Source organism: Tachysurus fulvidraco, chromosome 6 (assembly GCF_022655615.1).
Source record: "Tachysurus fulvidraco isolate hzauxx_2018 chromosome 6, HZAU_PFXX_2.0, whole genome shotgun sequence".
Lineage (NCBI taxonomy): Eukaryota > Metazoa > Chordata > Actinopteri > Siluriformes > Bagridae > Tachysurus > Tachysurus fulvidraco.
The window spans coordinates 16,206,533-16,219,269 of NC_062523.1; the positions used below are offsets into that span (position 1 = coordinate 16,206,533).

Sequence of the window (12,737 nt, forward strand, 5' to 3'; positions counted from 1 at the left end):
GAATGAGCAGATGTGGTGCAAATACCTTTTGTCACTTGACAGCAGACCATTCTGCTGAATAAAAAAGCTGACATCAGAAGTTAATTGATGTCACTGGCAATGTGGGCTATGTGAAGCGATATAAAAGAGTCGCTGTTAATCGCTGGCAGGTATGATGTGATACACTGTAAATCCATCATTATGGGAAAGGTAAGGCTGCTAGCTGTTTTTTTATTCTATTCATTTGTACTTTGATGAAACATACCAGCTAACAAAATATTTGGTTCCAGATTATCTTCTATGAGGACAGGAACTTTCAGGGCCGTTCCTATGAGTGCAGCAGCGACTGTGCTGACCTGTATTCTCATTTCAGCCGGTGCAACTCCATCCAAGTAGAAAGTGGGTATTGGATGGCGTATGAACGGCCAAACTTTACGGGTTATCAGTATTTTCTCCATAGAGGGGAATACCCTGAGTATCAACGGTGGATGGGTTTTAACGACCGTGTCAGATCATGTCGTATGATACCTCAGGTGATCCTAATTGTATAATAAAAGTATAGTTATATTGATATTGTTAATATATATTAATTATCACATTAATTAAATCTATTAATATTTTGTGTATATTAAGTTTAAAATGTTTTTCATCCCTAGCAACAAGGGTCTCATAAAATAAGGATCTATGTGCGTTCAGACTTTGGTGGACAGATGATGGAGTTTACTGAAGACTGTCCATCTGTTTATGATCACTTCCACTACAATGACATCCATTCCTGCAACGTGCTTGAAGGGGACTGGCTGTTCTATGAGCATCCCAATTACAGAGGCAGGCAGTATCTGCTGAGATCGGGTGAATACAGAAGATACAGTGACTGGGGTGCCGTAACCCCAAGGATTGGTTCAATCAAGCGCATTGTCTACTCAAACTGAGTAGCTAAAATCTTGATCAATGGAGTTTCACCAATAAATATCAATTTATCAATAAATAATTGTCTTTTTTTTGTTGTTGTTGCCAAATCTAATCTCAGTTGTAAAAAATGTTACACATGCATTTATAATCAATATTTTAACGATTAAAAAAAGAATGAACTATTCCTAAATTTAAAATAGAAAAATATAAATCATTGCTAATTTTAGCTGTCCTTGAACATAAAGAAAATTATTTATCATTATTCAGTTCTCCATAGATTAATGTCAATAAATATACTGTACTTAATTGTTTTAAAGATTCGGTTCTAATTATTATATTTCTACGTTTTCTTGACTTCAAAACAGAAGGCCTTGATGTCTGTGCCATCTTGTTGGTTAATGTGATGCTGGCTTAATGACTGTGCCAAAATAATGTTGTTTAATAATGAGTAGGTTGGTTTATATATTTGATCAGAGAAGTAATGTTTTTTCATAGGAGACATTCAGCAGAATTTTTGGCTTAGTACTGTATATCATCTGATACAGCCATTCTGCTGCTGCTCTACTTTAAATGGTTTCATGGTCGGAACTTTTCAGTGAACCGAAAAGGATCAGAAGTATGGGCAGAGGTTTTGGGCAAAATGTCTGTGCAGCTGATCATCTGAGGATGCTTGGTGCAATAGATGGTTTAAGATTAGATTTACTGATATCTAAGTAGTACACGTTTATGATAATAACAAAAACAACAACAACAACAACAACAACAATAATAATAATAATAATAATAAGGAAAAATTTATGCACAGAATAAGAGCCTAACAAATATTGTTTGATATTGATATTAACTTATCATTATTTTTATGTATTATGTAAATGTATGTGCAATGAGCAATTTTTTTTATTAACATCACAGTTTCAAAGAATGATGATTATGCTCATGAAGATAACACTGCACCATTAAAAAATAATTATCCTTTAGATACTCATCATGCTTGCCATTCAATATTCTAACTATTTGTTGAAAAGCAAACAAATCATATAACATGGATTTATATAATGGAAAGAATATTTTTTATTAAATAGAAAAATACTTAAAAATCAGTGATGCGTCTGAAAGAACCTACGATGGAACAAGTAGCGCACCAATCACGATATCGTCTGTAATCTCCTGGTTTCAGGAAGTACTGTCTGCCTCTGTAATTGGGATACTCATAGAAGATCCAGTAGCCATTCATCACTTTACAGGAGTAAACATGCCGGTGATGGAAGCGATCCGACACACAGGAACAATCATCCATGAACTCCATCATGTGACCAATGAAGTCAGGTTTTTCATAGAGTCTTAGTCTGTATAAGCCCCTGTACTGTTGTCAAATAAAAGAATGTATTCAGAATATTTGATACACAATAAGAGATAAAGATTATTTCCATTTATATTAACAATATAACAGATTTTGAAAAAAGAATTTGCTGTGATAAAATATATGAAAGACTATCATTTTAAAGAAAAAAATTGTTGGCAATCAAAGGCATACCTGTGGAATTATGCGACAGGATCTGATACTGCTGCTGGTACCCATCCAACTCTGGTAGTCAGGATAGACACCTTTTTTCATGAAATACTGTTGACCTATGTAATTTGGCCTTTCATAGATCATGAAGCAACCATTTTCCACTCTGATGGAGTTGCAGTGGTTGAAATAGGAGTGCAGATCTGTGCAGTCACTGCTACACTCATAACTACGGCCTTTGAAATCCCTGTCCTCGTAAAAAATGATCTGAAATATAAAGCAATGAACATTATATTCATAAGAATAGTTTAAGTCAGTTAATGCTTTAATTTCATACAAACAGTGATACAAAAGTTTCCCACCTTTCCCATGATGTCTGGTAAAGAGATTCTGTTTCCCAAGCTTTTTATACTCCTCTTCACAATAAACAGAACTGCATAACCACCGGGGACTGATATGTTGACAGTTGTGTTAGAGAACAACACTGATGTTATACTTTGAAGCAAGAATACATAGAAAAACTTCTAGTTTTGTTTTTTCCACCTGCAGGTCATAGACAAAGGGAAAGGACTGGTGTGGTATCCGCTGGTCCATGTTACAATGGTAACAGAACAATATGGAATGTCCAGGCTGCATTACAAATACTGTGTGACAATACGACCAGTTACAGTACACAGTCCCAACCCTTATGAATCACATGCAAATAATTTGTTCTCCAGAACCAGAATTCACAGCAGTTACTTAATTTGTACTAGATATTGAACTAAGAACTGCAGAATTCACATAGTCCATGAAGTCCAGAACTATAGAGTGCAGACCCCCAATTGATATGCATCTACCTGTGTTAATGTGTGGGATGACTACACTACATGCACATAATGTGCAGATTTTAGCAGTAGTAATACATTACGTTTCTGTATAATTATGTTAGGAAAAATGGTAAAGAATTATACCAAACCGCTGTTGAACACTGACTGCTCAGAAGGTAAAAATTGATAAATATCTTAAATACTTTGGTTTAATTTAACAAATAAAACAGAGAAAATAAAATTTTTGTAAGGAGACATTTATTTAAAATTGCTTTGTAGAATGACTGTTTATAGAGTAAGTGCTAAAAAAATATGCTCAATATTGCTTTATGCTTATTTTTTACGGAACATATAAAATATGTATCAGGCCCCGTAAAAATAAGCATGAAACTACTTTAAAGCAAACTTTCCCTACCATATGTTTGAGCTGCCTATTGGTATTTCCAGACCAGAAGTACCTCCATTTAGAGAAAAAATATCTCTCTCAGCAGAATATTTCAAGCTAATTACAATCATAATTCTGTTAACCACAATAGCCACCCAGCATCATTTCCAGCAAAAGCTTCTGTACAGCATGTTAGTGGACAGCCTGAATATGTGAGACATAGCATGCTGAGTTCTCATTGATTTATATATATATATATATATATATATATATATATATATATATATATATATATATATATATATATATATATATATATATATATATATATGAGAGTATATATATATATATATATTTTGTGTGTGTGTTGAAAAAATACAAAAGAATTTGTTTATTTATAGCGTTTAATTCTTGAAAGATGCAGTTATGTGGTAGTGGAAAAAATATATATATAAAGCTTGAAATTAGAATCTATTCTGGAAACAGACTTAAGAATTTTATATGTTTTAGAATAGTCTTAGAATGAGAAATTCATAATTAGATCAATTTCACTTTATGCAAATATTTTATGTTAACTGAATATCACACTTCATGTACTGGAATCTTAGACACTATTTTTTCTACTAAACATGACCAAATACTTTTCTTTTAAATTTCAAACATAAAATATGAAAGATATGAAAAAATGACGGCATGTTTTAAAGACTACTGGATGGATGGATGGTTACTGGATGGATTGTCTTCAGTCCTGCTGCGATTCCTCAGAGCCTTCATAGTGCTTTGTTTGTTCTTTAAATGAATCTTCACTGTCCTGTATACAACACAGTACAGAACATTAAATAAATGGTTTAGGTTAAACCCCTAGGACCCATTTTCTTATTCTATGGAGTAAGAATACACCCTGTACTATTAAATTAAATAAAATTAAATCATTAATAGTAGTTATGAATGATATGATTCCTAATATGTAGCTGAACAATAACCTGAGCTAAGATTTACAATCAGACAAACAGGTGGTACAGTGAAATAGACAATGTTTTATAGAAAAATATATCAAAAGAGTAAAGTGATTTGTTTTATTGCTCACATTGAAAGAAGTAAGAGTAGAGGTGGTTGGGGAGGATGCCTTCAGCTTCTCCAGTGCTTCTGATGCTCCTTTAGTCCGCAGAGTATTCCACCTTTTCAGCATCTGAGCTGGTAAATATAAGCATGTTTCTGTGACGAACACATATCAGTAAGTGACAGAGAACAGTCAATGCACAGTGCCATATACAGCACTTACTGTGTTTTCTTGCACGGTCTACTGCCTTAAATGAACTGAGCATAGCAAACGGGTGATAGGACAAGGAGAAAGGATGAACGATGGTGCTCTGTGGAAATTGCAACAGTGGAGGTGAGATAATACAGTAAGTTCCTGACTCCAGTCTTTTGCTAAATGAGTAAAAGCACCAAACTATGCTGGACTCTGCCTTTCAAATGTTTACCATAAAACACAGAATCAAGTTTTGTTAAATTCTATACATCTATACTTATACACAGCTAGGGTTTTTTGGATTCTTGAACCTAATTGGTCAGAAAGCACTGATTAATTCTCTATAATGGCACGGATCATACATACTGTCATGTAAGTCACAGTTTCATATTCATGTGCTAATTCGAATATTGTTGTTTCTATAGTAACAACTCATTTACAGAAACTTGTGTAGAAGGCTCTACATTATTAAAGAATATTAACATGAAAGCAATAAAGTAAATCTTTGTTGTTTAACAAATAAAAATGTATAATCTGATACAGTAAAGGCTTATAGAATACGAAATTATTGATATTTATGGAAGAAGTAACTGTTTTTGGTCTCATTAAAAGCAGATTATATATATCAGCTTTTGTCTTAGTATGTATAATGTTTTTCAGACATACCACAACACTAAATAATTAAAACGAATGGAAAGTCCATTAATAAGTTCAAAAATAATATAAGATATAAGGTATATAAGAAAAATAAATGTTGTCTTTGGTAAATAACACCAGGGCCATATCAAACCTCCTTGTCATTCGTGTTTACTGTAACAGCATATATTTTAAAACAATGCTCTTCTCACTTTATTGTCTGGATGAAGGCAGGAGGCAGTTGGTTTGCAGGTATACAGCGACAGGATCTCATTTACAGGTAAGCTATTCTGAAATTAAGAAATACAGGTATTTATTTTACTGACATGGTCATCAGCATGAGCCTTATACAGAAGGAGCTCATATATAACACACATACCAAAAGTATCCCTGCAAAGGATGAGAGTATTATTGCCTCTCTTTCCAGTTGATTAAGACAGTGTCTGTGTCTGGTACTGATAGCTCCTCTACAAAGACAGGTCACATGCAAGGGTATTCAAAATATGCAATAGCTAAAGAATTCTCAGAAACTATGAGCAATGTACAAAAAATAATAATAATCACACAAAACGCAATACTCACATAAGTTGATTTGCATCTGCACACCTTTTCTCATTTGCCAACCATATAGCCACAGTTATGGCCAAACCATAATGAGCCTATATAATACATATTCAGATATAAAGACAAGTTTGATAATAATAATAATAATAATAATAATAATAATAATAATAATAATAATAATAATAATAATAATAATAATGACAATAATAATGTTTATATGCTTTTGGACTATCTAAAATATTTCCAAATGCCCAAACATCTCTAGGTCAATGAAATTTTATTTATTACCGTTTCCTTTTCAGACTGATTACAAAGAGAAGAAAATAAAACTGTGGGAGATTTAAGATAACTGACAGTTATTGTTCCTACTATATAAATAATGTCATACATAATTCCTGCAACTACAGGAGGTCCAGCTACAAAGACCAACGCAAAAGCTCTAGGTCCCGCTCTATCACATGAACACAATACATTGTACAAACCCATAGTATGTTACACATATATACTCCATAAGGCTTTCTATTTATTTAATCAGATTTTTACCAGATCATCCATTGTTGAGGAAAAGCCCTTTCCCTTGGGGTCAAATCCATTTTCCCTGAGCTTTTGTCCAATATAACGACCACTCATAAAATAAGAAAGAAATTCTGGTTTATTGAAGCCATATTATTAACAGTGATTGCTGCATCTGACTTATGGAATTATATATATAAAATACTGTCAGTATGGAGTGGAAACTATGCCAGCATGACTGTTCAGAGATTTTCAGATTAACAGACTTTTTATTTAGGATTTTAACTGTATAATTTCATTCATTACTGAATGCCTCATAGGGACTTACAGTAGGGCTTCAATGTTTCGCTTCAATTGCCTGGTTTCCATGTTTCACATAATCAACAAAACAATCTGGACTGAAAAAAAGGACTTAATGTGTAAGACATTTATTTCCAAACGTGCACACTGAAATAATATCTAAAACAACACTAAAAGAACAACAACATTATAAGTTAATATATTCATATTTCAGTCACCAAACACCTCTTGGTTAATTGGTGCACAAGGGCTATAATATGTGAAATCTATATTGTATTGCCAAGTACAACAAAAGCAGCCTATGAATGACTTCGAATTCAAAAAGACATTTGTGCAGACCAATAAAAAAATATTTACATTAAAAAAAAAAAATCTAAATCAATACACAATCGAGTTTAGTATGGAAAAAGAAGAGCACTTACAATAACATGAAAATTCACAGATGAACAATAAGTCATTTAATTTGACTGAAATAATAAAACAGTCAAACTCACCAAATGCTCCTTAACACATACAGAACTAAAAAACAAACAGACCCAAACAAAGCGTAACCACTTGTTACTGTGTGTATTATATAAGGTACAAAGACAACTCTATTCTGCAGCAACAGTACAAGTGTCAGGTGAACACTCTATCTGAATTATTCATTCACTGCCTGACAGTCACGTCAATACTTCAGTAACATAGCAACCAATAGAGAGATGGACTTTCATATGCCATTTAAACAGAGTGTTCTCTGAATTGGCCTTTAAAGAGAGATCATTCAAATTATAAAAATTCTGTTGCAAATATTACAAAAAAAAAGAAAAAAATCTAAATAAATCAAAACAAAAGTGAACTGTAAAATTTTGGCTGTACAATTCTATTCATGAAGAGTACGGGTGTTTAATCCGTGCTTTTACCCTTTTTCTTCTTTTTGTTTTTAAACACTGGAGAACGTAAGAATCTGGTATCTGAGAACTTGTCTCCACGTCTCATTTTGCTGCAAAGTAGAAATATAAAATCAGTAAAAAAAAAATAATAGCAATAGCAATCATACAATACATCTTGAGCTGAAACATTTAATGTATCAAAAAGCAACGAAACAATTCTAACCAGTTGATAGGTGGCTCCTTGTATGACACAGGAGCTGCCTTCCTGCGGGATCGACCCAACGGATTGGCTGTGAAGTCTGTGTTTGTTAAGCTCTTCATTGCCCTCCCATCTAGAAGTTAAACATAAAACACAGTAACAATGAATAAAATACACGGCACAAAAATTTTTGTTTTAGCAATTTGTCTCCATACTCTCCCATTTTAATCATTTGCTAATTTCCACCCAGTATCTACTGCAGCTCTATCAGGCCTCCTGGTGGTCCAGTTGCAGGATCACATGCTCTCATTGCCACAGCCCAGGGGCAGGAAGCTAACCCAGCCACTGAAGTATTAACTCTTAGTGACTGCCCGAATAAAATCGGAGGTTGTGTCAGGAAAGGCATCCGGCGTAAAACCTTTGCCAATTCTAATATACGGACCACGTGATCCAAGAAAAAGAGGAAAAAACAATACTGTATTAATACTATCACATGATAGCTCCCAGCAGGGGAGAGTAATGGCTAGCATGTGCTTCCTTTGAGTCAAATAAAGCCAGACAACTGTGTTTTTAATGTGATGTTCATGCATCACCAATGCAGAGCTGAATACACGGAAAAGAAATGCTGCAAACTGCCCTCTTCCTCATACATGAGCTCATGAAATTGGCTAGTGTTTCTATAAAGTGAAAATAACACCTTTGACTCACGGCTATTCACATTTTTACACATTAAACTGCAAGAGTTTTTCTTTTTTAATCTATAATATACCTGGAGATTGTTGAGTCATGTTCCACCCAGGCTCCTCATAAATGTCCATAGATCGTGATGAAATCTCTTGTGAATTCTTCTGGATTTTGACAGGGCTGTCAGAAATAATACTCCCAGTGGAGGCAAAATCAAGGGATTCCCATGGAGGCCTATCCTCAAAGAATAATCCACTGTGTTCCTGTCTAAGCTGCTCTGCTTTTTTCTCGGTTGACTGACTCTCATTCTTATGACAAAGAACAAATCTTCTATCTGTAACAAAACAATTCTCACTTTCTCTATTTGCAGGTAAATTCTCTTCATTGCTGCTGAAAACGAGAACATTCTCCTTTCCCTTTAACTGTGAATAGCAATCAGATAAAACAACATAGGTTTCTCTGCACTTGCTCTTGTGGTTTTGGATGTTGTGATGCTTTGGACTGACATCTTTTAAACTTATGTCAATGTCGTCATTATGGTCAAGGTGTCTCACATGTATGCCGTTTGTGTCCCCAGTATCAATTACAGGCTCATCCATGAAAGCTTCCTCAAGAGCAGACGAATTGAATCCATCTGTTACCTCCTGCAATACCTTAGAAGTAGTGCTGTTTCTCTTTGTATTGTCACCTGGAACTGGAATTTCTTTTGGCAAAATATCAGCAATCTGTTTAGAGCTATATTTGGGCCGTCGTCTCTTTCCTGATGCATTTTCTTTTGTTGCAACATTTTTGCTTTCTTTCATCACAGTTGTCTTGGGCTTCTTGGCTTTACTGTGTGCCATTTGAGAATGATCAGAGGAATTTTCTAAAATATTTTCATCACAGATAGTTTGCGAGTGTAAAACACTTCTGTTTTCCTCTTTGTGAGACACTTCTTTCTCTGCTTGCTGCCTCTCAGTGACCCCTGAGGTACACTGGGCATCACATGCGCTTTCCAAAGTCTTTGCATTAGTGGTTTCCCCAGATGTGACGTTCATCTGAGCTGTATGAATCACAAATGTTCCTCTGTTTCTTGGTGTAATGCATTCTTCTGTCTGAGAGAATGACTGAGCTGATTGCTTGCTTTGAGGTTTTTCTGAGTGGATCTGGTTTTCCTGGACATCAGTGTGAGCATCAGTGAATTCAGCAATCTCCTTTACACTTTGATCTGCACTGAAAGATGAAACTTTAGTCTTCCTGTTCTGTAGTCTTTGCTTGTATGGGACTATGTATGTTTTCCTGCTCTTTGCACTATTGTTCTGAGGTTTCAACACTTCAGCTTCACTTTCAGTGCCTTTGTCTTCAGATACTTTAGAGTCAGATAAATTGTTCTTGCTCATTCTATGATTTTGTTCACTAAAATAATCATCTAAATCATCACTGGTGGAAATAAAGCTGGACTCGTGCGGAGAGATGACATATGTTTGCCTTGTATTGGTATATCCTGAAATAGGTTTTTGAGAATTTAATCGTTTGTTGCTTTTTGTGTAACGAGAGGTGATGTGAGTCTTTCTGCGTGCTGTGACTGATTCCTCTTCCTCATGCTCAGGCTCCACCCACTGAGGCAAACTCTCCTCTTCATTGCTTCCAGTGAAAATGTGTGTACTTGTTTGGAGTTGTGTTTCACAAAACATTCGTTTAGATGCATTTGCAGTTGGATCCTTTAGAGGAGACGATTCCACTGCTGCTTCTTCAGAATTCAGCACAATGCTCTCTCTAACCCTTGCTGAACTAGATTCACCAATTTCTCTAGTTCCTCTCTGGTCATGCTTAAAGTTTTTCTTCGGTTTGGTCTCTACGGTGATGATTTCAGCAACGTTGTCAACTACAGTGATCTCCATCTCCGAGTCATACAGAGCATTTTGAGGGGCTGTATTGTGCACATCTGGACTGGGAGAGTTATCCTTGCTTTTAGGTGAAGACCTGTTAGGTTGACCATCATTTGCCATTGGCACATTTCCACCAGGGTCCTGGACATTCCTCTTTTGCCCACATTTGTATACACTGGTTCTTTTTTTTGTCTCAGGTAACGGTGCAGTTACAGCTTTCTCAGTCGGAGAAGAATCTATAACCCAAACACACAAAATCACCTTACATCACATTATCAGGCCATGAGACAAATCTAATTTATAGTGGAATTGTTCAACTGTGCACACGGGTGTCAATTTTACATCATTTATTGAATCTTCCTACCTTCAGTGAGCTCCATATCCAAGCTCTCATCACCCTAATATGAAAGAAATTATTATAAATTGCAGATTGTTACAAACATTCATGCAAAGACAGTCTTGTGCATTGACCATTTAATAGAAATGGATTACCTCTTCTTTGGAAATAAAGTCCACAGCCTTAGCCATGCAATTGATGGAGGTATTATAGAACTCACGCAGAACTGTAAACTATAGAGTTGAAAGAGAAACTGACCTGATTATACTCAATCAATATATAGTATAATATATAATGGTCAGATCACAGAGGCATACAATACAAACAAAAAAATACTATTTGTGAAATTATTAGGATCAATAATATAAGAAAAAATTGAGAACCTTAAATTTAACCGTAATTAAAATAATCAAAAAAGCCTTTAGCACCTGTCATTGCACCTGTCTTTTATCTGTGAACTCCAAAAGACTCACCATTTGTTTATTTTTGTGACGCTGAATGGCAAGCTCAAAGTTCAGGCTCTGCAGATATTTCTGTAAACGCACCGTTTCCATCTCAAGCTGCTTGGATTTCTGCTTCTGAGCTACCAGAGCCAAAATAAGGGCTTTGTTGTTGGTTTTCAAAGAAAGCTTGAAGAATGAGGATGTGTCTGAAAATGGAATCAGCAGCATAAATGACTTAGGAGGTGTCATGGTCAGACAGTGTGTGTATTGTTGCCACTCCACAGATTCTGGGTCCCTGGTTTAATCCTAAAAAAAAACCCTTTTTTTACTCTCAGTACAGTGTCACCTTTTGGTCTTCTTACCACCTCCCATGCTGGCAACTCTAAGTAGTCTAGGGGTGAGAATGTGTGTGATGCCCCGAAATTTATATGTTCAATCTAGGCTGCATCTTTGACTCATGTCCAATGTCCCTGGAAGAGTCTCTGGATCCAATGAGTCACTTGTCAAGTTGAAACCTTTAATGAAATTGCATTTACTTATGGAAATCTGTGAGTTTAAATTGCAGCACTGCCAAGCTACCACTGCTGGGTCCTTGAGCAAAACCGTTAACTCCATGTGCTCACTTGTATAAATGAGATAAATGTAAGTCACACGGATAAGTCTGTCAAATACTGTAAATAAATATGAATAAATGGATGAACGGTACAAATAGTGCCGAAGAAACAAACATGGAAACTTACTGTGAATTTTTGTCTTTATTTTTGCAGCAGTCTGCTGTATTGTGTTTGGTTTCTTGTCCATCTTAAGAGCCATTGCAATTCAGGCTGTGTGCTGGAAAAATAAGACTGTTAGATAAACTTCAATCGCATCGCCGATTTACATGCACTCTCTCCCTCTTACGCTCTTTCTCTCTCCCACTCTCTAACTCTTTCTTTCTCTCTCCCACTCTCATTAATATTTGTTTATTACTTTCTTTTAACCTATGTATAATAACCTAATTAACCCAACAGCACAATAACTAGTTACCGTCCTAATGTTGTTTACAGGTTTAACAAGTTAGTAGCTGAATTGATCTAAACATACATTTACGCGAATTAACTAAATAGTAGACTACATTATACGTTATAAGTCGTAATATTAACACGACTACATCGTGTAATCTAAGTTTGCACACAAACCTTATTTTTAATATCGTTTCAAACCCAAACACTGCCGCGGAAACTCCAAACACTTCTTCGTCTCCTCCGGGCGCGTCTCCTCTCACACAAACACTCCCTATTGCCCCCTGCTGCACGGTCTGTAATTCCAGTTTATTTCAGGTTTTGGGTCGTATATAGTCCGACTACAAATTCCAATGATTAAGTATTTCATAACTTCTAAAACAAACAAACATAAAACAAACAAACAAACAAACAAAAAAACAGATATATTTCTACAATCGATATTCAGCGGAAGTTCATCCACGTTAATAAAC

General features: G+C 35.2%; 3 protein-coding genes across 5 annotated transcripts; 1 reads left to right on the plus strand and 2 right to left on the minus strand.

Annotated features, from left to right (window-relative positions):
• The first annotated feature begins 180 nt into the window (after positions 1–180).
• On the plus strand, positions 181–936 carry LOC113654274 (gamma-crystallin M2-like). The gene is made up of 3 exons (XM_027164326.2): positions 181–189; positions 270–512; positions 636–936. The coding sequence occupies exons 1-3, from the start codon at positions 181–183 to the stop codon at positions 909–911; spliced, it is 528 nt and encodes a 175-aa protein (XP_027020127.1). The 3' UTR covers positions 912–936.
• A 927-nt stretch (positions 937–1,863) lies between these two features.
• Positions 1,864–2,772, minus strand: LOC113654327 (gamma-crystallin M2-like). The gene is made up of 3 exons (XM_047815155.1): positions 2,764–2,772; positions 2,426–2,668; positions 1,864–2,254 (listed from the first exon to the last, which is right to left on the minus strand). Exons 1-3 carry the CDS (start codon positions 2,770–2,772, stop codon positions 1,982–1,984), a joined length of 525 nt encoding a protein of 174 aa, XP_047671111.1. The 3' UTR covers positions 1,864–1,981.
• A 1,957-nt stretch (positions 2,773–4,729) lies between these two features.
• sgo2 (shugoshin 2) lies at positions 4,730–12,728 on the minus strand. Of its 3 annotated transcripts, XR_007140758.1 has the most exons (13): positions 12,442–12,728; positions 12,004–12,094; positions 11,294–11,469; positions 10,976–11,053; positions 10,848–10,881; positions 8,701–10,719; positions 7,956–8,064; positions 7,763–7,842; positions 7,355–7,379; positions 6,066–6,142; positions 5,863–5,950; positions 4,878–5,773; positions 4,730–4,789 (listed from the first exon to the last, which is right to left on the minus strand). XR_007140758.1 is itself a non-coding variant. In XM_047814641.1 (10 exons), the coding sequence occupies exons 2-10, from the start codon at positions 12,074–12,076 to the stop codon at positions 6,898–6,900; spliced, it is 2,655 nt and encodes an 884-aa protein (XP_047670597.1). In that variant the 5' UTR covers positions 12,077–12,094; positions 12,442–12,728; the 3' UTR covers positions 6,810–6,897. The 3 variants fall into 3 exon arrangements, 1 of the variants encoding a protein (XP_047670597.1); XR_007140757.1 differs by lacking the exons at positions 4,730–4,789; positions 4,878–5,773; positions 5,863–5,950 and adding exons at positions 6,591–6,672; positions 6,889–6,958 and having other exon boundaries at positions 6,083–6,142; XM_047814641.1 differs by lacking the exons at positions 4,730–4,789; positions 4,878–5,773; positions 5,863–5,950; positions 6,066–6,142 and adding an exon at positions 6,810–6,958.
• Between the last annotated feature and the right edge of the window lie 9 nt (positions 12,729–12,737).